Source organism: Toxorhynchites rutilus, chromosome 2 (genome assembly GCF_029784135.1).
Source record: "Toxorhynchites rutilus septentrionalis strain SRP chromosome 2, ASM2978413v1, whole genome shotgun sequence".
NCBI lineage: Eukaryota > Metazoa > Arthropoda > Insecta > Diptera > Culicidae > Toxorhynchites > Toxorhynchites rutilus.
Window position 1 is genome coordinate 179,917,969 of NC_073745.1, and position 24,607 is coordinate 179,942,575.

The window sequence follows — 24,607 nt, forward strand, 5'->3', positions numbered from 1 at the left end:
CTGGCCCATGGGTTGTTTTCTTTCGGCCCAAACCAAATGGAAAAGCTTTGAAAGTCATGCAGATCGCGAAAGATCTGGCAAGGTATACCTCCGTGTCGGAAATTTCGAAGGTTAGACCAAACAAATTGCGAGTTGTCGTGACTGATCGAAAGGACGCAAACAAGATTGTTGTCGACCAGCATTTTACAATTGAGTATCGGGTTTACATTCCCTCCCACGTAGTTGAAATTGAGGGTGTGATAACCGAAACGGGTCTGACGTGCGAATACATTACGAGTGAAGGTACTGGCCGTTTTAAGAAACTGCCCTCGATGATTGTTAAGATCTTGGGTTGCCGCCAGCTCGGAACAGTTTCCCATGAAGGGGGTGAAACCAAATTTACGCCGTCCGACTCGTTTCGAGTCACCTTCGCTGGTTCAGCTCTCCCGGACTACGTGATGGTAGAGAAATTGAGGTTAGCCGTGCGACTTTTTATTCCGAAGCCAATGATTTGTCAAAAGTGCAAGTCAGTTGGTCATACGGCTGCTTATTGTGCCAATAAAGAACGCTGTGCCACTTGCGGAGAGCAACATGTGGGCGAAGCCTGCAGTGCGACGGTAAAAAAGTGTCCATATTGCGGGGGAACCCCACACGTGCTCTCAGCTTGTGAAGCATACAAGAGTCGCTGGGAGAAACAGAAGCGCTCTTTGAGGGAACGCTCTAAACGCACTTTCGCGGAAATTTTGAAGGGCGCTTCTCCACTGGCTCAACAACAACAACCAATCAACACACATAATGTTTACGCCACGTTGCCAGTTGACGAAATGGAAGCGGATACAGCTAACGGGGGCACGCCGCCTATTTCTCAAGGGAATCCCCGGCGCAAAAATGTGACCACTCCCAACGTTCAAGGACAAGTCCCTCCGGTGATACCCCCAGTTAGTTTGCCTAAAAAAACGAGTGCAGCGGACAAGCAAAATCAGGTTCCTCCTGGCTTCCGTGGGAATGGTTCACCTTTGAACGACCCAGCATTCGAGGGAACATCAAAAACCCCAAATGTCCCTGTTTTTCCGTCAAGTTCAACTTCCCAATCGGGATTCATAAAGTTTTCCGACCTTGTGGATCAAATTTTCACGTGTTTTAATGTTTCCGACTCCATCAGAACCATTGTCACCGCAATGCTTCCAGTATTAAAGACAATTTTGCAGCAATTGATGCAAACATGGCCCCTCCTTGCAATGATTATCTCTCTTGATGTCTAATTTAAATAGAGAGGTCGGAGATATCACTGTTTTACAGTGGAATTGTCGTAGTCTTATCCCTAAATTGGATACATTTAAATTTTTAATTCATAAGTTCAATTGTGATGTTTTTGCTCTGTCCGAAACTTGGCTTTCTTCGCAAGATGATCTCTCTTTCCACGATTTTAATATTATACGCTTGGACCGATATGACAGATACGGAGGGGTGCTATTAGGGATCAATAAGTGCCACTCATTTTTCCGAATTGATCTTCCACCTATTGGTGGGATCGAAGCTGTTGCTTGTCATGCAAACATCAGAGGCAAAGACCTCTGTATTGTCAGCTTGTATTGGCCTCCGAGAGCTGCGGTTAGCCGCAAGCAACTTGCTGACATGTGCTCACTCCTTCCTGAGCCACGGTTGATCTTGGGAGACTTCAATTCTCACGGAACCGCCTGGGGGGAACAGTACGATGACAACCGTTCATCGTTGATATATGACCTTTGTAACAGCTTCAATATCACCATTTTGAATACTGGGGAAACAACACGTGTACCTAAACCACCTGCTAACCCAAGTGCTCTTGACCTCTCGCTTTGCTCGAACTCACTATCGTTAGATTGCAAGTGGAATGTAATACAGGATCCCAACGGTAGTGATCACTTACCAATCAAAATTTCCATCACCACTGGGTCGAATTCTTCTGAATCTATAAATATGGCATATGACCTCACAAGACACATTGACTGGAAAAAATATGCGGACGCGATTGCTCTAGCCATCAATTCCAGAGATGGTTTACCTCCATTGGAGGAGTATAACTTCCTTTCTCGTATGATCTATGACAGCGCAGTTCGCGCTCAAACGAAACCCATCCCAGGTTCCACCATTTGCCGAAGGCCTCCCAATCTATGGTGGGATAGCCAATCTTCCAAGCTTTATATAGAAAAATCGAATGCATTTAAAGCTTTTCGGAAACGTGGAACTCCTGAAAATTTTCAAACGTATTTAGCCCTTGAGAATCAGTTCAAAAATTTTATCAAAGGGAAAAAACGTGCTTATTGGCGAAATTTCGTGGGAGGTTTGTCACGAGAAACGTCAATGAAAAAATTATGGAAAGTGGCTCGAAACATGAGAAATCGCTCTTCAACGAATGAAAGCGAAGAATATTCACATCGATGGATTTTTAATTTTGCACGGAAGGTTTGTCCCGATTCCGCTCCCGTGCAGAAAATTGTTCGTGATATACCACAAGATAGGTGCGATCTTGATTCCAAGTTTTCGATGGTAGAATTCTCTCTTGCTCTCCTTTCATGTAACAATTCTGCTCCGGGATCGGATAGAATTAAGTTCAACTTGTTGAAAAACCTCCCTGATGTGGCGAAACATCGCTTGTTGAATTTATTCAATCGGTTTCTGGAGCATAATATTGTTCCAGATGATTGGAGACAAGTACGAGTTATAGCTATTCAAAAACCCGGAAAACCCGCGTCCGACTTCAATTCGTACCGCCCAATAGCAATGCTGTCTTGTATACGGAAATTGTTGGAGAAAATGATCTTGTTTCGCCTTGATCGATGGGTTGAAACGAATGGCCTACTCTCAGATACACAATATGGGTTCCGCAGGGGCAAGGGGACGAATGATTGTCTTGCGTTGCTTTCTTCAGAAATTCAAATGGCTTACGCCGAAAAAAAAACAAATGGCTTCAGTATTCTTGGACATAAAGGGGGCCTTTGATTCTGTTTCAATAGAGGTTTTGTCAGACAAATTACACTCTCGGGGACTGCCGCCTCTATTGAATAATATGTTATATAACTTGCTTTGTGAGAAACATTTGAACTTTTCTCATGGAGATTCGACAGTAAGCCGGGTCTCCTACATGGGACTCCCCCAGGGCTCATGTTTAAGCCCCCTTTTGTACAACTTCTATGTAAGCGACATCGACAATTGCCTTACACAAAATTGCAGCCTAAGACAACTTGCAGATGATGGAGTGGTGTCTGTCGTAGGATCAAACGAATCCGACCTGCAAGGACCCTTACAAGATACTTTGAACAATTTTTCAACCTGGGCCATTGGGCTAGGGATCGAATTCTCCACGGAGAAAACAGAGATGGTGGTTTTTTCTAGGAAGCATAAACCAGCAAAACCAAAGCTTCAACTTTTGGGTAAACCGATCACTCATGCTATGTCATTCAAGTATCTTGGGGTCTGGTTCGACTCCAAATGCACTTGGGGGGCCCATATTAGGTATCTGAGTAAAAAATGCCAATAAAGAATAAACTTTCTCCGTACAATTACCGGCACATGGTGGGGAGCCCACCCCGAAGATCTTATAATGTTGTATCGAACAACTATTCTCTCAGTGATGGAGTATGGCAGTTTCTGTTTTCAATCAGCTGCCAAAACACACCTCATTAAACTCGAGCGAATTCAGTATCTTTGTCTCCGTATTGCGTTGGGATGTATGCCCTCAACGCATACCATGAGTCTCGAGGTTTTGGCAGGCGTACTCCCACTAAAAGATCGCTTCAATTTATTATCTCTTCGGTTCCTCATCCGGTGTAAGGTTATGAACCCATTGGTGATCGGAAATTTTGAGCAACTGATCGAGCTAAATTTTCACTCTGGATTCATGAGTTCATATCATGAATTCATCTCCATGCAGGTTGTTCCTTCTTCGTATATTCCCAACCGTGTTTGTTTTCCTGACTACATCAATTCCTCTGTACATTTTGATCTGTTCATGAAGGAGAAAATCCATGGAATTCCAGATTATCTTCTATCGGGGATCGTTCCTACGATCTTTAATGCAAAGTATGGGTAGGTATCCTTGCTCAGTGTATATTGCTGAATTGGCAGCAATACACTGGGCGCTGGACAGCGTCGCCTCACGACCTGTTGAACACTATTACATTGTAACGGATAGTCTTAGCTCTGTCGAAGCTATCCGTTCAGTGAGGCCGGAAAAGCACTCGCCGTATTTCCTTGAGAGAATACGAGAAGTTTTGAGTGCTTTAACCAGACGCTGTTATGTCATTACCTTTGTCTGGGTCCCTTCTCATTGCTCAATTCCGGGTAATGAGAGGGCTGACTCATTAGCAAAGGTAGGTGCGATTGAAGGCGATATTTATCAGCGTCAAATCGCCTTCAATGAATTTTATTCTTTAGTCCGTAAAAATACCATCGCTAATTGGCAACGCAAATGGTACGAAGATGAATTGGGCCGGTGGCTCCACTCAATTATCCCTAAGGTTAGCTTCAAACCATGGTTCAAAAGTCTGGACTTGAGTCGAGACTTTATTCGCACCTTCTCCCGACTCATGCCCAACCACTGTTCGTTAGACGCGCTACTCTTTCGTATTAATCTTGCCGACAGCAATCTTTGTGTTTGTGGCCACGGTTACCACGACATCGAGCACGTTGTTTGGTCGTGCGAGTTGTATCTTGTCGCCAGATCGAATTTAGAAAACTCCCTCAGGGCTAGAGGAAGACAGCCCAATGTGCCGGTGAGAGATGTGTTGGCTCGGTTAGACCTTGATTACATGTCCCAAATCTATATTTTCCTTAAAGCTATCGATGTTCGTGTGTGATTATCCTTATATCCTTATATCCTTTGCGTGCAATTGGTCCCCTTGCTACAAACAGTAGAATAAGTTGAAATGTAAATACACAATAGATATACGAATATATTTAAGAATTGAGTGTGTGAGATTATCATTATTGTAACAATTTCCTTATATCCCATCCTTTTCCTGAACAAATATGTCACCCTACTAAACTCGAGTAGACCGCGAGTAATCGGTTTTCTACCTTACTTACCTTAGATTTAGAAAATGTTTATGTATAGTAATAAAAATATAATTAAGAATTCGGCTCCTTTAAACTTATGTAACTGAGCCTGTAAAAATAAACGAATTTAATAAAAAAAAAATAAAAAACTAATAATGACACCTTAAATTGCTGCCATTACCAGGAAAGTGAAAATTATGTTTATCATATAAATGATCATTTAGGGTAAAGAATAACGCAAACACTGTAATGTTTTGCTAGTAGCAATTTAGGGAACATTGGAACATAGCTCATCATTGAAATTTGTGTGAACACTTTAAAACACTACAGCTTTCTTGATACATTTACAGTTCGGTTCTCGTTTTTAAAGGGACTTTAACCCAAAGATCATTCGTCATTAGAAAGTTTAAGTCTTGGTGAACAGGCCGGTTTCTTTTATGAATAGGATCACTTTATTCTCGAAGGGTGGGGACAGTACTAACTCCAGGTTGTGGTTCAAATCGTTGGCCAAATGTTCATGATCGTAGACTTTGCACTCTATTAAAATGTAAAGGAGGGATAGGGTCACACCGCAGGTGATGCAGTTGGGGGGATCTTGTTTGGTGATTACGAAACTATGGGTTAGGTTAGTGTGTCCAATGCGGAGCCGGGAAACGATTCGACGATGTTGTAGAACGGGATTATCAAGCCAACTAGATGTAACTGGTTTGATCCGCCGCAAGGCAGTGTTATGCCTGCTGAGCCATTCCGAGTCCCATGATTCTCTTATGGCATTTTTGGTCCAACGTATAGCATCCATAGAAGGCACAGCAACCGCCTCAAACTCACAGTTCTGACTTAAACCCACCAATCTGTCGGCTTCCTCATTTCCGAGAATTCCAGAGCGACCTGGAATCCAGCAAAAGGAGATATTTCTCTCTAATTCGAATATCTCAGTAGAAAAAAGCCAAGGATGTTTAGTAGAAGCGGATTTCAGCTCTTGTAGACAACTTGCTGAATCGTTGAAAATAATCACTGATTTCCCAGACTGGGGAGGGTTAAGGGCGGAGGCTTTCAAAAGAGCGTAGGCTTCCGCACTGAAGATCGAACAGGATGAAGGTAAGGAGGAACATTTGTACCTTCATACCTCTCGCTACACAATTTGAGGAAATGTTGTTGGATTTTATATGGAGGATCTCCGTCTTTAACTTGATTCAGTAGGGAAAGATCTATTTTAGGAGAGGAATGGTTCCAGGGTCTAATTTTGGTTCTAGGTAAGGTAGCTATGGAAGGAAGGTTGAAGTTGGTCAAGGAGTGTAGTGTTGGTTAGCTCTCAGTACCAGGGGTACATCTTCGTGACCTTTGTGACTAAGCCATCGCACAACCTTATTCACACAGACCGTCAAATAATGCTTGAACGGTAGCTGGCCACATTCGGCCATCACTGCAGAGGTAGGACTTGTTATGAACACTACGGAGGCAGTTCTGAAAACTTTGTTGTACAACGGACATAGCTTCTTACCAACATTATTACCTCTGCTGAAAAGACCAGCGCCATAGAACATTTTTGATAGAAGCCAGCAGTTGACGATTTGCATGATAGATGTTCTATGGGCACAGGGAACTCTAGACGCAATCGTTTTGATTATTTGGAGGCGTTGAACCGAAGTTCTCCTCACATAGTCTATGTAGTGATTAAAGCTGAGCGTTCGGTCAAGATGAATCCCAAGGATCTTGAGAGATGTACCTTCTACTATAATGGTTTGATTATACTCAATCAAAATACTCAAAAGTTTTGGTAACATGCTGATGATTTTCTATTGTGATTGAAGGAGATGAGGGTAATGTCATCTGCATACACCAAAACATGAACATTAAGTGGAATATTAACGAAGAGGGATTGCACACAGATCAAAAATAAAGTAGGAGAAATAACTGACCCTTGTGGAATACTGTTCTCCTGGATCCTAATTCCAGAACGGTAGTTGCCGATTCTGACTCTAAATCTTCTATCATCAAGGAAACTTTGTACGTAACGAACCATGCGACCTTTGATTCCCCTTTCCTCGAGAGATTTGAGGATTGGGAAACGCCAGGCACGGTCGTATGCTTTTGACAGGTCAAGAGATACAATGTCACCATGCATGTATCTTTCCAGGTAGGAATCGAGGAGATCCTCAAGTTCGGTTAGATAATCGTCTGTACTTTTATTTGGGCGAAAGGCAAACTGGCGATCGTCGAGTAGACCACGAGACTCCATTATAGTGATGAGTCTCCTATTGACTATCTTCCCGAGAACCTTACCTATACAGCTCAGTAGTAATCGGACGGTAACTATCGGCACAGATTTTATTTTTACCGGGCATCGGGAGAGGAACCATTAGTCCATCCTTGCAGTTCACAGGAATTTCTCCTTGGTCCCAAACTTCGTTGAATAGCGATAGTAGGATGGTTTTACCGATTAGGAGAAGATTCTTGAGAAAAGGGTAACCAACATCGTCAGGACCGGCGAATGAACCATGTACTCCGCGAAGAGCCCATGCAATCTCCTCAAATGCAAACTCCTTATTATACTCCGCGTCAAGGTCTGTATCAAAGGAAGGAGGGGAGGATTCTGGATTTATTTTATGAGGTAAAAACTTTCAGGAGTAATTGAAGAATGTTTTTTTTTATCCCAACAGTTTATTTTATTAGGCTCATTTAGCAATTCAGCTGTAACAGAGCCGAATTCATTTTGTACATTTTCTATCCTAAGATAAATTTTGTTGTGTATTACACTGTTACCATTTTGAGGTATTTGTTGTATCTATAACACAGTAGCCGTTTAGGCTTAAGAGAATTCCTATTCTATCGATGCTGTTCACAGCGGGACTGTTGATATGAGACTTCCTTGTTGCGTTATTAATAGTGCCTATTACCGATGCAGCCGACCGAAAATGTGAGCGGTAAGTGACTGGGATTACCGACACATGATGATTGTTGCGTGGACATAGTAGCAAGAATAACACACTAAGATGATCAGTTGAGGGGCTCTGAGTTATGAGCTCATGGAGGAAGAAGAAGCTTGTGAAAAATGATCTGCAAGATGTTCAGTAATGGTGCTTGGATTATCTGTGAGAACATTATTGATGGATAGTTTGATACAGTGACAACTTTTGCTGCCACTCAAACGATTGATTTTGTCCCAGATATCCTTTGAGGTAATTTCAGGGCCGATGGCCCTGAAAATGAGACTGGTTATGGATGGCTATTAATTCTTGGTGCTGTGTTGTTGGTCATTTTTGGTTAAATTACGGGGGGACTCAAGGGAGCGTTGGGTGGAATTGAATGGCTTGGAGTAAGAGGAGGAATTTAGTGGCCGGGGATGTGTTGGGAATTATTAACTTTTTCGGAGATTTTCTTTGTAGGATATGAAATTTAAGTAGAATTTTGCCTTTTTGTGCTTTAAGAACGTTCGGCTTTGAAGAACTCCCACACACCTGAGTGTTAGACTCATCCATCTTCAAAGTTTCGCTGATCTTTCCAGTATTGCCTTGTTCGTTGATTGTATCGGTTTCCATCTCGCTGCCGGTTTTCATGTCTGTCTGAAGTTGCTGTTTGTTGCGTTTCCTATCTTTTTTTGTATTTTTTCTCCTCGAGCTCTTCGAGTTTTGAAAGTGCCGCGATGGTTTCGGTAAGCTGCTTTATGAGTTCGTCTTTTTGTTTTAACTGTTCCGATTCGAGTGAACTTTCACAAACTGCAACCAAACGTCGTGAATTTGGCTAACAGCCGCGAAGGATCCATCTCCTGCCTTCAGTTGTTTCGTTGCTTCTTGATATGAGATTCCTTTGGTGAAGCCGGACGATCTCCTTCTCCATCACGTATTTGGGACAAGTTTAACTTGTTGAACTGTGCTTGTCCTTGCAATGTATACAAAATGGATCTGCACTACAAGTACCATCCAAGCTGTATTCCTCTAAACAATTGCGGCACTTGGGCAGTTCATTTAGGCAGCGCAATTTGATGTGCCCGTATGCAAAACATTTATAGCATTGCATGGGATCCGGATTGTGTATTCGTGTCCGCAGTGGCTCGATTTTAATATAATCTGGTACTGATGTACCACTGATGGTCAGGATAATAATAGGGGTGTTAATTTTGACTTTCTTTTCCATGCGTCTAACGGCAATCACCCCCTCTTTGCCTAGCCATTTCATGAGATTTTCTTCTGTCGTTTGTTGAGAATGGGGTGACGTTCCACTATAACCGCCGTACCGTCGATAAGTTTTTCCATTGAGAGCAGTTTTTCTACCTGTCACGAACGCGCACCACATACTTTAAACCCAATGAGGTACATATGAAAGAGAACAATATTTGAATAACTCACAATTTGATGATGTAATGAGCCAAAATGCTCATGAAATCTTGTAACTGATTATTTTTTAATAGATGATAATTGTATTGTGACTTATTTCCATCATTTGAGGAGCACAAACGTCCAGAGAACAGTGGTATTCTTAAGTGCGCTACACATACAGCGTCACCGTCGCCTTACCTCAACTATTCTCTAGGACTTATTTTGCCGACGTCAAATTTGCCGGTATGGTGTATGTGAATGCTACCATACGATTTCCATAGGAGCATATTTGACATTTCATTCCTTTACGTTTACTTCACGGTGACGGGACAGTATATGTGTAGCTCACTTTATTCCTCGGAAATAGTAGAATTTTCAATAAAACGTTGCTTAATTGTAAACTATTTTTCTCAAATCGCATACACCGGTACTGAGAGCCTGCACACTGTTGCATTATACGGATTATCAGTGGGAACTCCACGAAAAAATCTGTTTTAAAATTGATAAAAAAAACTTGCCGAAAAAAAGCGTTCCAACATAGACGTGGAAGGCAATTGAATGTAAACACAACTATTGACGTCACAAAAAAGTAAAAGTAGCTATGGCAGCGCATGCTATCACGCCCACTACGCTCGCAAAATCTGCCATCTGCTCCACCTAATAATCCTGCTTTAAACCGTTGGCTTCTGTTGATGTGCTTTCAATCTCCTTAATGAGATGATGCATTGACCTACTATAAAAGGGCTAAGCCTTTTCTTCCCGTCAGCAGCATACAGCGAAAGAATTTGCAGCTACCCGATTCCTATGCCACCATACCATGCCGTAGCTGTAAGCCTACCATCCTGCGCTAAAGGGGGCGGCCCTGTGTCCCAAGCCGGACCAGATGCCATCTTCAAACTGATACCAGCACTCACTGAAATTTGCTCTTTTTATTTGCCGGGCAACAAAACTAACATTACAATCACACCAAGCGCTTGTACAAACTTGCAGACGTGTTTTGTCTTTACCACACAGGGCGAATAAAATGTTTATTACGGGTTAACACTTTGAATAAGCACGGATTTGCATTGAGAAAGGCAGTTGTTTCGAGTTATTTGCACAGAATGACACTAGCTATCGCGACGACGGTCAAAAAACGATACGTTTTCGGCCAACTGCCAACTAATTTATATTAATGGCAGACATTGGCTTCTCTATCGGAGTGGTTATAATTCTATTGCAAAAATATAAAATCATCGCCAGCAATAACATTTGCAAACATTTCATATTCTACATTATAGATATATTGGGAAAATCGTTTAGAGCAGCAATTTTTAGATTTTGATGAGTTTCGTGTAAAAATACTGAGAATGTGATTAACCCTCCTGTACTCGCGTGCAAAATCATAACACGTATACTCGCGCACGGTGTCAAGACCGAAAATTGAACTTTTCTGTAATGTTGCCATCGTGTGTTTTTCAGTATTTATTGGCATTTATTTGAAGAAGAGGGTATGATTGAATGAAAGACTCCAAAAAATATGTTTTCCTCATCTTCATTATGTTTTAATAGTTATATCTAATTCAGCCTCCTCAAAACAGAGTAATTTTTGATACTCCAACACAAATAACGAAGCAACTGGAAATAATTCATGGAAGTATAAAGAACTATAAAACAACATAAAAACGTATTAACCGATTGTGGTTTCATTGGAGTAAGAATCAGAACATAGCATAACTGCATGCTCGAAACAAACATATTTTTTACATTCCATGCAGTTGTTGCGTATTTTGCGGGTCTTTATCAAAGAGAAGGATGTATAACGACCTTCTAGATAATAAAGGTGATAAAGGTTCTGGAATATAAAGTTTGCATATTTCTAATATTCTTTGTCTCTGTATTCTTAATAAACTCAGAATTAATGCCTTTTTTTAGATGGGGCATAAAAAGATGATGTGAAAGGATTTCTAGGAACTTTCAATTATTCTTCTTGTTTTCTTGACGATATTGTCCATTATAAAAAAATATCCCCGAAACTGTAACTAAAATTACCATAAGCCACCGATTAGTTTATAGTTTACTGTTTACAATTATCCCACAAGTGAAATTCTTTCACAAGTGTGTATATGTATGACCATTATATTTAGCGAATAACTATACGAAAGTCAAACATTAATATTTTGCTTTTGAACGTATGAATCTAACGACGAATATATCGACGAATAGTTAATATATGGATCCGTTCAATCTAGTTACAAAAGGGACAGAATTCAAATAAGAATAGTCCGGTAATGATCTTATGCATTATATGCATTATATATGCTTTTTAAATATTCCACGTCATTAACATTAATTTATACATTTCATTCAACAATATTCTAGAATATGAAAAAAGGCACTTGTCCAAAATTGTTACTCCTATACTCGCGTCGGTGTGTCAGACCGAAAGTGTTAAAAAAGGGGCACACGTCCCCTTTGTACCAACACATGCGATACGCTAAACGATGACGAACGACGAATAACGAAGCTAGAGAGAATCGCAAAGTGATAGTGTTGCGGTAGTATAGGAGTGTTAAGCAGTTTCGATTTTTTCCCACAATCTACCTATCGGAACCATTTGATTTACCTTCTCCAACTCCAATCTCGTAGACGGTTTCTCCGCGGCTATCTGCTATTCTTTCTTCCAATTTTTTCCTGAGAACTTCATACTGTTCTTCTGTAGGGCTGACAAGGACCATTTTACCTCGTATGCACGAGTAGTCAACTTTGGGTTTGTTTGGAACATTATTGTTCTCCCTAGCCCCGAAAGAACTAGCCGCGACGTCCTCGATTGATTGTGATGGCTTGACCGTCGAATGCTTCATTCTAATTTCTAAAGCGATATGTATCAAGTTTACATATAATCCAATTTAACTATTCTTCCGGCGGAACAAAAAAATGTTCCTTTGACTACTGTAAAGAAAAAAGAAGGGATGAAATATAACATTATGTCGCAAGCCGCGGTCAGAGTAAAAACAATCAAAATCTATTTTCATAAATTGAAAGTTTGAAACCATTTTAAAAGCACTGATGCCTCTCAATCACCAAATAATATGTATCTACTGAAAAATGTTTTATGACGATTTAGTCATAGAATTGCATCATTCTTTCATGAAATCAAACCAAACAAACCTGAAATGCACGATCAATGCCAGTTCATAATAGGCATTATCAATATTAGTCATTTATCATACGTTTGCTTCATTTCGTTGGAAAATATGATTCTAAAGAACCTCAATCCATAATTCTGATCTTCACAATACTACTGGTTTGTTTGCTGTTTCTAAAGAGATATTTTCATAAATCGCAGAACAAACGAGTTCCATAACAAACCATCAGAATTGTCTATAAATAGACAAAATTGTCGGTCGATGTCTTTTGTCAACTAAATTCTCAAACTCAAATTTCTTTCACTTTGAATATGAAATCGTTTGTATTACATTGGCTGTTGGTGATAATCGCAAAAACAGCTTTCTGACATTTATTTATGTGCTTTCGACAGGAGCAAACCACCAGAGCAGTTCAGTAGAAATGTTAAATTTAGCGTTCTTATTAGAAAAAACATACCTTTACAACTTCAGACGCGACTCAGGTATCAGTTATCCTTTTTTATATCTCGTTATTTCAATATATTTGCCGATGTTTGTTTGGGATTGGAAAAGCACTACCAGCAGTATGATTTTATAAACATTATGGCGTCAGTGTCGAATGCAAAATGGAATGATTTCCCTACACAACAAAATATAACTACTCACGTTGAAAGTTATTTTTACCAAGGCGTCTAGAAGTACATCCTCAGGTGGGCCAACTTGCTAAAACCACTCTTCAGCCATCTTGGAAGTCTACTGTGTTTTGTTTGTAAACAAAACACAATCTGCTTTCTTCCTTACTGTTTTCATATACCGCTCCTCTAACCAACTCAGTGACGAAACGGCCTCGCCTTAGGCCGTTATTTTTACTTACTTTATTTTTACTTCAGAGAGATCCTGTATCATATTCAGTGCCACAAATTATCAAAATTTATTCACGAATGAAGGAATTAGATTTTTCCCAGTATCGGATGAATTCTCTTCTGTTGAAACTCAACACCATATCTGTCATAATGAGTATAACACAAGAGTCGAGACGCATGAGCTTTGTCTGGTATATTGATCGAAAACAGCATGAACGAATTTCGAAAAGCCTGCATTCAGGCACTTCCATTACTGTCAATAATTTCAGGTGATTATCACGAACGTTAAGTTGATCTCCATCGCTTGCAGTGAATTTTTATTGAAAACGTGTCACCCACTGCACATATAAATGGTGGTGTATGTCATTTCCGGGCAATCGTGAGTAGATTCATAAAACGTAGCAAGAGTTATTCTATACATTCTATTGCCGAACTCGCCAAAAACAAGAATTTTGTGTGATGGATTGCCATCCTTTACAATTAATCGATTTTACTACTCAATTGGTGACATTGAATTTTATGCTTTGATTTTCACTAACACGCAATGATCTTCTTTTTCGACCTTACGAATACCATGACGAAAAGGAAGGTGCAAACGAAAAATGAACTTCATGACAAGCTGATGTTGATGTTCATTCCACTGGAGTTCATTGACAGTGTTGTTCCATATTTATCGACTGTCGCTTGAGCAGTAGGTTATCAATACAAGGAAGGCAGCAATTCGCTGAACTGATCATATTCCACATTGCTGCATACGGTTTCATGGTGCCTCGAGTAAGGTGAGTCAAAGAAATTTGATTGTGTGATAACTCCATGAGAAGGATTATTAGGTGGAGCAGATGACAGAATTTACGAGCGTAGTGTGCGTAGTATGCGCTGCCATAGGGTGCTTGCAGCGTGCATATGTATTAGTGATCTGTTGGGCAGGCAAAAGAGATCGCTGCATAGGATTTATATGGATCGAAAAGATTGAACTTTGTTCAAATAATTATTTTAGCGAAATAGTTATAGAAATTACGCGCTACACTATATTAATAACATACGAATATATGTCTCTTTACATGAAAATATTTACGTCATATATACGGAGAAAACTAGAAATTTCTGTTATGGTTATGATCCATATCAATGGAAGGAGATTGATTATTCAAAAAATTATAGGAGGTTGTGTCCAAGATACGACCGCATTGTTGACGTAGAACTACGCCGTTATTTTATATAAGTCGCTTGTTTATACCTTCGGATATTATTCTATAATGCTGTGAAATTTTAGAAACAACTGCTTAGTAGAATAATCTCTGAAATGATTTTTTCATTGTAGAATCAGTTGACGATAATTGATTGATGATTCATTCTTGCCCTCGCAAAACAATCGTATGTCGCAATTTATTTCATGTCAATGCATTGAAAATTTGCCTCGAAGGCTATTCCGGTGGCCTTTTTCGAAATTGACATAGACTCAGCTACAGTCGATTATATACATGTTGTACCAGCACCATTATTCCATATCTCATAACTAATATATCTTTGGCACCGCATGTAAACAACAACAATGACAACACTTGCAAGTATCAAATATCATGCTACATGTTATTTAGTCAAAGGAATCGCACCTCAGAACAGATATTGTTCGTACAAACTAAGCGTAAACCAAGCGCCAAACAAGCGTTCACCATAGCATGCATACAGAGCCATACATTGGTGGCTTGAAACTACTAGCAATATAAACATTTCTCATCATTTTGCGCTATTCTCAAAAGAAACGCTTCTGTTAATATTACTGGCAACTCTATTATTAAGAGTTGCATTACTTTCTCATGCTCGAGATAAGCGCAGCTGTCTCCCTTAGTGGAGGAAGTTTTGCTACTGGCAAGCAAAACCTAATCACATAAAAAATTCCAGAACATTTACTTTCTTGATGACTAAACAAGACAAATAAACTCTTTTTGTTAATAACAACCTCGAAAACAGTAGCAATGCTTCATTATGATCAATATTAGCGCAGATGCAATCCTAGTTGAAGGCAGTTTTGCGATTGGCACGCGAACCCAAATAACTTATAACATTCCAGTAAGATATTCAAGATGCTTAGTATTCTCAAATAATTTTTTGGTGCACCAACCAACCGTCTGCTTCGCCATAACGTCAGTATAATGCATTGATGCATTCTCACAAACACAAACGAAGCCCTTATGAAGACGGAAAATAAACAATGTTAACTGCTTGGAAAAAGACCGAATTATGCCACACAGCTTGTACTCTGCTGTAACACCCATCGAAGCGAATTCGCTGATGAGTTTGTCAAGAGCGACCGCCTTCACCACCAGCGGGGGGAGCTTGATTTTGGTTGCTGCCTGGGCGTTTACATTTTCGACCGACGCGCCGAAATCGAATACTTCGCTGTTGTTCGGTGCGGTGTCACATTCGCGAAGGCTCGGTTCAATGCGAGCGCTTTTTACTGCACCAACACCGCGTGCATCATTAGATGACGCTTACCTCAAAATTTTATTGCCCCTGGCAATGCGTTCGTTTTTTGCAGGGCTCGAGCCTGCCTTCCTCTTCTTCTTGCTCATCGCACACTACGCGAAGCGTCCAATTTATGGCGCGGAAAGAAGAACACACGATACGAATAACGCGAAAAACGAACAGAAAAATCAAACGACGATTTCCAAGTTGGATTACCACTGGTGGGGTCCAATCTTAGATCGAAGCGCAGCGAAAGCAAAGTGAACTGGATTACTCAACAGTCTGATGCCGAATGAAAGTTTGCCTCAGCGAGATCCACTGTTTATACTCTAGGCAAGTATTCCCCTTCATTTTTCTTCTTTTCCTTTGTTCACGGAGACTTTAAAACCTACGATTTCCCCTCCGTTGGTTGTCGATAAGTTGCTCGTTATTGATAGCTCTGTTCGGGAAAGCACTCAAATGGACAGAACAAATGTATGGGAAAATAGAAACACTTAAAGTTTTCATGAATTTTAACCATTTACTAACAAGGGGATTCTAATGTATGGCATATTAAACAAATCTTACGGAATTTCCGATTCGTTTAGTATGTAAATCGCCAAAATCCGTTCTCGGCAAAAATAGTTATTAACGTTAACTTTATTTCATAAAAACGTGACCTGTTTTCTGATTTGACACCCTTAATGAAAGACGTAGTTCTACGTCAAAAGTTTCACAGAAAAAAATGCAAATTGCATATTGCGATTGTATAGCCGAAATAGGTGAAGTGTGCTCCCATTAAGGCTTTGTGCTTTTTGCCCTGAAATGCTGGTCTCGTGAAGAAGTAAACTATAATGAATATTCGTGTGTAGATATCCTTAATCGGTGGTTAGTTTCGCCAAAAAAGCAGATGATTATGCTCAAATTAAGAACATATTCAGCCAGAAAGATCAACCAAGCCTCAGATATGATTTCCGGGTACCTGAATGCTCTGCGGAGGAGTGAAATATGGCTATAAGAAAATTAATCGGAAACGAAGAAAACCCATCAATTGGCTAATCCATGGAAAATACAAGGAAGCATTCGAACGTGAGCTCGAGCCTCTGTGTCTTTAATCTAGGTCCGAACATGCTGATAATCCTTTCCTGTTATTTTTTCGATTCAAATCTAGTGGGAAAGTCGCTCAATGAACATCGCGAAATAGGTGCTAGTAAGTTAAGCAATATGCGTCACACAAAAGCTCTTGTTCGGTAAATAGCTTGCCTAACTGTTTCACAAAGTTAATGTTAGTTCTATGAATCCGTTTCTGCTGCATAGAAGCTACGAATGTAAACAAATGATGTTTGCCCAACAGATGCTCTGCACGTATGTGTAGCAAGAGCCCTATGTAACTACACCAATACAATTCTATGTATATACGAGTACGAAAAATGAAAACGATTGGACATTTGATCTTCTAATTGGACATTTTTGTATACATCATTTGTGCATGTGCAACCATTTTCCAATCATTTTGATAGATTATGGGTTTTGCACTAATGCTCATTTGTTGGATTTTTAATGATTTTCCTGTTTTAATTTGTTTTTCACATTGGGTTGTGTATATGTCCAGTTACAGGTTACAAGCGCCTCTAATACGACGATAAATGTTGCCTCGGTATGCCCATTTAGAGGCAAATTACTGTAGTTGATTACTTCTCACCTAAGTGGTGAGGACTCAATCCACTTCATTTTCAAGCAAATTCATGCATTTTTTCAAGCGGATTCTTGCAATAAATTCTCAGACCACCAGAGATGCCAAATGTACAGATATGTTTGTAAATTTACAGACATGCCTGTAGAATATTTTATATTTTTTGTTGTAGACTTTTTAGATATAACAATACTGTATCGTCATAAACAATGACCCAATCATAATTCGGTCGTCGCGCAAGTTGCAAATTCACGTTGCAATCTCCCATTAAAAATCGTCAAAACATCGCTGTTGGATTGTGGTTGTGGCACCGTTACTGCTGTGGATTGATTTCGTGGTCTGTGATTTCGCTCAATATCAAATTTGATTGACTGGGTTTTTTTACAATAGAATAGCCATATTTCAAGCAGTTCGGAAGAACAAGATAAGTTCGACAACCTCCCGTTAATATACGATCGAAATGACTGACGAAGAAGTGGGAGCGAAACGCCTTCGTAGTAACACTCTTCCAAAATCGAGTGAAAACAAAGATATGATTGTATCTGAGCTCGCGAACTTGATGAAATCCCAGTTCAACGCATACCAGCGCAGCCCTAAAGATGATATTAAAAAAATGGGAGATAAACTCTGATATCGAGAAACTGAGAGATGAAACCAAACACATCGTCGGTGAGTTAACCGAATCTTTATTCGGCAGAAGTCAGGCGATCGTGAGATAAAAATATCGTTGGAAAGTAAATTAGATCTGCTGTTCAACCCATAATGTACTGCACGTTAGATGGATTCTGTTGAACTTGATGCTGCTGCTGTTGTGATTGCTGCCTGTTGTTGCTTTGTAGGATACCGTTAACATTATTGTTTCTGAGGATGGATGATGATTTTTTGACGATTTTTATCTGATTTCTATGTTGTTTTTCAGCATCTTGTGTTTGAGATTTATAGAATAATTATGGAAACAAACATTGTATCAGTTACTGTCAATGAATTGCTCAAAACATATCTCTACCTTGTGCTCTATATTCATAACTGCGATCATGGATGACATTATAAGGAATGATACCTCCACGACCCTGTGTATTCCGGGGATAGTAAAGAGATCTGCGTTAGTTGCGGGGAAGTTGTCTGTGTGCTCCATTAACTGTCAAAGCGTGTGTGCTCGTCGTTTGGCAAAACATGACGAATTGAAGCAAATGGTGCACACATCAAATGTTGATGTTGTATGTATCAGAGAATCTTGGTTGAATGAGTCTGTAGATGATGATGTGATAAATATGAATGGTTTCAGTGCAGTTCGCAACGATAGAGTTGGTCGGCTTGGTGGAGGCGTATTAGTTTACATAAAGACTGGAATTAATTTCAAAGTACTAGAAAAATCAATGTCCAATATCTATACGATTGAAACTGAGTATTTGCTAATGGAATTAGAACTCGATAACAACAAAATTTTACTGAGAGCATTCTATAACCCTCCTGAAACTGACTGCACTAGCAAAATAAGCTCACTCCTTTCTGAGTTCGGCCCTTATCACAATTATCTTTTTTTTTTCTCGGAGACTTCAATACATGTGGGCGGGACCGATCCTCCACAGCTGGAGAATAGCACAGTTATTCGACCAATGCGTGAGAAATTGTGAATTCCGGATGAAATAAAAGACACTCGCGACGACACATGCGGTTACAAAGTTGTGTTCTGTTTTATTCATGAAAAGTTCAAGGTATTATAACAAGGTGAGACAAACGAAAACAAATCTTACAGTTCAGTGGCTCAGCGCCCCTATGGTAAATTCATACGTTCAACAGTACAAACATGTTAGATCCAGGGGTTAGACATCAATTGAATTTAGGCTACCCAAAATCAAAATCAATATGGCGTCATTTGTTTATCAACATATCATATACGAGGATTGAAATCGAAAAATGCGCTGCTTTATTCTAGCTGCATGAGCGATTTTCATATTTCGGTTTCACATGGAGGTGTTCACATTTAACATGGAGTTTAAAGTTAGCCACTATTCGACTATATAACCGGACCGAGATGTAAACAACAGTAATTGATAGAACCAAAATGTCAGTGAACCGCAGCAATATTGGGTACACTGGCAATATGAGGGATTTGACGTTTTAGTCGTACCCCTGGTTAGATCCTCATACACTGAGAGAAATAATTAGTAAATATAACGAATTTTTTGGTAAATACTACCAATCTATAGTAATTTTCGACCGTACTAATAAACACATATGTCAAGCAGAACCATGATTCGGAAGCCCAATATCGGCTACATTTTCTCGCCGAAAATGCAAGTATCAGAATTATATCCTTATTATACCTCCGTATTGCCTTATGGGAACAATGAAAATGGTAAATACGCGTTTTTCTCACCAGTTTTCAGATATGACAATATCCAAGCTTACTAATGTTATCGAGTAAAATATACTAATCTCTGGTAGGGATGCGGGTTTGTTGACAATATGTACAAAAAATTTGTACATTCTACTAATTTTGCATTACCAAATGTATTTAGTAGTTTTCGACCGAGGATTTTTCTAAGGGTAGAAGCTTAATGTGCAATTCACATAGAACGTTACGGAAAAGAACGTCCACGTTCCGTCAACGTCTTCACCAATTCACACATGCAGTCTATGCTGGCAGCAGCACCGTCACGTCAAATATCAAACGAATGATTTATTTAATGTTATTCATGGTGTCGCCACCTACAACAGTTTTAAATTGCAATGCCCTCTTTCGAATCAGCATGCCCAGAATCAGCTCTAAATTTAGAAAATTCAATTAAAATCATTGAATTAAGTTTTTTAAACACTTAAATCTCGTAGTCTCGAACCCTATTCAACAATTATAATATATGAACTATTTTGCTCAGCAAGTAGCGAATGATTTTGACTTCGACATTGGGAACTAACAGATTTTTTTTTCCAAAATATATATTGACGTAGGACTACGTCTTTCATTTCTATACCGGGGTGTAAAATCAAAGTTTCGAAAACGAAAGCGTTACGCCGGAGACCGAGATTTTGAGCGTTAATAGCTCCTAAACAACTGAACAAAATGGTATGATAAACACTTCATTCGAAAGATAAAATGTCTACGCGTTATATACTTGTTACTTTTTGATCCAAAAACTTGTTTCAATAGTCTTAAAATTGCTTTCAAAACAGGCTATTGAAATCACCAATCGGTATATAAGCGAGCGGCGCTCGGAAATCCACTCAGTTCTAATTGAACAGCGATTGGAGCATGTTGTCGCTGTTGCGGTGAAGCTCTTTATTTATCATGAAAGCGCGGATGAACGGTGTCACCAAGAGCCTGTTTGTGCACCCTAGGCCAGAAGGGAATCTATCAGGAGGAGAGTGATGCCACAAACGGTTCCCTGGGAAGACATCGCTACACACACATACACGCGCGGCTATTAACAGGTGGTTATCGAGTTGGCATTAACCACTGGTGGGCTTCCAGTATCGAGGAAAATGTGAAAATATCTAATCGTTACTGAAAATAATCTGCCAGTTCCTTTGGGAATTTTCAAAATATATTCATGTGAAAGAGTTTAATTGAATGTTTTCTATCCATGTAACACTGTGACCAAATACATTTGGTTTTGTGGTTTTTCAATCAATCGCAATTAACAGGATAGCTTCAGAAGATTATTCTTCCCCATCAGTAGGATATTTCCGTATCCAATATTGTATGCGCCCGCAATCGATTATTGCTCAGTCGCCGAAAGTTCCGAGCTCAGAGAGTTCATTCCCCTCTAGTTTGCCTTCCAAATTGCCATCGTAAACCACACCTTCTCTCGATTCAATCACACACAAAAAGCATACTTAAGCGATATTCTGGTGGTGAGACACATTCATTTTTCGTGAGGACATCGACAAGACAACATCGTTGCCTAACGTGCTGGAGGAGGTGGACGGCGAAGGATCGACACATACACGCGCAGAACTCTTTCCGTTAGGATGCCATTCAGCATCGAGAAAGTTCCGGAAAGATCTAATCATTGCTGGAAAATAATCTGCCAATTCCTTTGGGAATTTTCAAAATATATTCATGTGAAAGAGTTTAATTGAATGTTTTCTATCCATGTAACACTGTGACCAAATATGTTTCAATCAAGTGCTATTAACAGGTGGTTATCGAGTTGGTATTAACCACTGGTGGGCTTCCAGTATCGAGGAAAATGTGGAAATAACTAATCGTTACTGAAAATAATCTGCCAGTTCCTCTGGGATTTTTCAAAATATATTCATGTGAAAGAGTTTAATTGAATGTTTTCTATCCATGTTACACTGTGACCAAATATGTTTCAATCAAGTGCTATTAACAGGTGGTTATCGAGTTGGCATTAACCACTGGTGGGCTTCCAGTATCGAGGAAAATGTGGAAATATCTAATCGTTACTGAAAATAATCTGCCAGTTCCTTTGGGAATTTTCAAAATATATTCATGTGAAAGAGTTTAATTGAATGTTTTCTATCCATGTAACATTGTGACCAAATACATTTGGTTTTGTGGTTTTTCAATCAATCGCAATTAACAGGATAGCTTCAGAAGATTATTCTTCCCCATCAGTAGGATATTTCCGTATCCAATATTGTATGCGCCCGCAATCGATTATTGCTCAGTCGCCGAAAGTTCCGAGCTCAGAGAGTTCATTCTCCTCTGGTTTGCCTTCCAAATTGCCATCGTAAACCACACCTTCTCTCGATTCAATCACACACAAAAAGCATACTTAAGCGATATTCTGGTGGTGAGACACATTCATTTTTCGTGAGGACATCGACAAGACAACATCGTTGCCTAACGTGCTGGAGGAGGTGGACGGCGAAGGATCGACACATACACGCGCAGAACTCTTTCCGTTAGGATGCCATTCAGCATCGAGAAAGTTCCGGAAAGATCTAATCATTGCTGGAAAATAATCTGCCAATTCCTTTGGGAATTTTCAAAATATATTCATGTGAAAGAGTTTAATTGAATGTTTTCTATCCATGTAACACTGTGACCAAATATGTTTCAATCAAGTGCTATTAACAGGTGGTTATCGAGTTGGCATTAACCACTGGTGGGCTTCCAGTATCGAGGAAAATGTGGAAATATCTAATCGTTACTGAAAATAATCTGCCAGTTCCTTTGGGAATTTTCAAAATATATTCATGTGAAAGAGTTTAATTGAATGTTTTCTATCCATGTTACACTGTGACCAAATATGTTTCAATCAAGTGCTATTAACAGGTGGTTATCGAGTTGGCATTAACCACTGGTGGGCTTCCAGTATCGAGGAAAATGTGGAAATATCTAATCGTTACTGAAAATAATCTGCCAGTTCCTTTGGGAATTTTCAAAATATATTCATGTGAAAGAGTTTAATTGAATGTTTTCTATCCATCTAACACTGTGACCAAATATGTTTCAATCAAGTGCTATTAACAGGTGGTTATCGAGTTGGCATTAACCACTGGTGGGCTTCCAGTATCGAGGAAAATGTGGAAATATCTAATCGTTACTGAAAATAATCTGCCAGTTCCTTTGGGAATTTTCAAAATATATTCATGTGAAAGAGTTTAATTGAATGTTTTCTATCCATGTAACACTGTGACCAAATACATTTGGTTTTGTGGTTTTTCAATCAATCGCAATTAACAGGATAGCTTCAGAAGATTATTCTTCCCCATCAGTAGGATATTTCCGTATCCAATATTGTATGCGCCCGCAATCGATTATTGCTCAGTCGCCGAAAGTTCCGAGCGCAGAGAGTTCATTCCCCTCTAGTTTGCCTTCCAATTTGCCATCGTAAACCACACCTTCTCTCGATTCAATCACACACAAAAAGCATACTTAAGCGATATTCTGATGGTGAGACACATTCATTTTTCGTGAGGACATCGACAAGACAACATCGTTGCCTAACGTGCTGGAGGAGGTGGACGGCGAAGGATCGACACATACACGCGCAGAACTCTTTCCGTTAGGATGCCATTCAGCATCGGGAAAGTTCCGGAAAGATCTAATCATTGCTGGAAAATAATCTGCCAGTTCCTCTGGGAATTTTCAAAATATATTCATGTGAAAGAGTTTAATTGAATGTTTTCTATCCATGTAACACTGTGACCAAATATGTTTCAATCAAGTGCTATTAACAGGTGGTTATCGAGTTGGTATTAACCACTGGTGGGCTTCCAGTATCGAGGAAAATGTGGAAATAACTAATCGTTACTGAAAATAATCTGCCAGTTCCTCTGGGATTTTTCAAAATATATTCATGTGAAAGAGTTTAATTGAATGTTTTCTATCCATGTTACACTGTGACCAAATATGTTTCAATCAAGTGCTATTAACAGGTGGTTATCGAGTTGGCATTAACCACTGGTGGGCTTCCAGTATCGAGGAAAATGTGGAAATATCTAATCGTTACTGAAAATAATCTGCCAGTTCCTTTGGGAATTTTCAAAATATATTCATGTGAAAGAGTTTAATTGAATGTTTTCTATCCATGTTACACTGTGACCAAATATGTTTCAATCAAGTGCTATTAACAGGTGGTTATCGAGTTGGTATTAACCACTGGTGGGCTTCCAGTATCGAGGAAAATGTGGAAATAACTAATCGTTACTGAAAATAATCTGCCAGTTCCTCTGGGATTTTTAAAATATATTCATGTGAAAGAGTTTAATTGAATGTTTTCTATCCATGTTACACTGTGACCAAATATGTTTCAATCAAGTGCTATTAACAGGTGGTTATCGAGTTGGCATTAACCACTGGTGGGCTTCCAGTATCGAGGAAAATGTGGAAATATCTAATCGTTACTGAAAATAATCTGCCAGTTCCTTTGGGAATTTTCAAAATATATTCATATGAAAGAGTTTAATTGAATGTTTTCTATCCATGTAACACTGTGACCAAATACATTTGGTTTTGTGGTTTTTCAATCAATCGCAATTAACAGGATAGCTTCAGAAGATTATTCTTCCCCATCAGTAGGATATTTCCGTATCCAATATTGTATGCGCCCGCAATCGATTATTGCTCAGTCGCCGAAAGTTCCGAGCTCAGAGAGTTCATTCCCCTCTAGTTTGCCTTCCAAATTGCCATCGTAAACCACACCTTCTCTCGATTCAATCACACACAAAAAGCATACTTAAGCGATATTC

The 24,607-nt window shown here is 39.5% G+C and overlaps 1 protein-coding gene across 4 annotated transcripts in view; it reads right to left on the reverse strand.

Annotated features, from left to right (window-relative positions):
• LOC129771295 (GTP-binding protein 1) overlaps window positions 1–24,607 on the reverse strand; it is a 67,714-nt gene that overhangs the window by 33,828 nt on the left and 9,279 nt on the right. Inside the window, exons 1-2 of one of the 4 annotated variants that reach the window (XM_055774784.1) lie at window positions 12,918–13,080; window positions 11,938–12,260 (exon numbers count right to left, since the gene is read on the reverse strand). In XM_055774784.1, the coding sequence (XP_055630759.1) occupies window positions 11,938–12,175 (238 nt within the window). In that variant the 5' untranslated portion in view covers window positions 12,176–12,260; window positions 12,918–13,080. Of the gene's footprint in view, window positions 1–11,937; window positions 12,264–12,482; window positions 12,502–12,917; window positions 13,081–24,607 lie in introns of those variants that run through there. The other 3 variants (XM_055774783.1, XM_055774786.1, XM_055774785.1) reach the window with 3 other exon arrangements.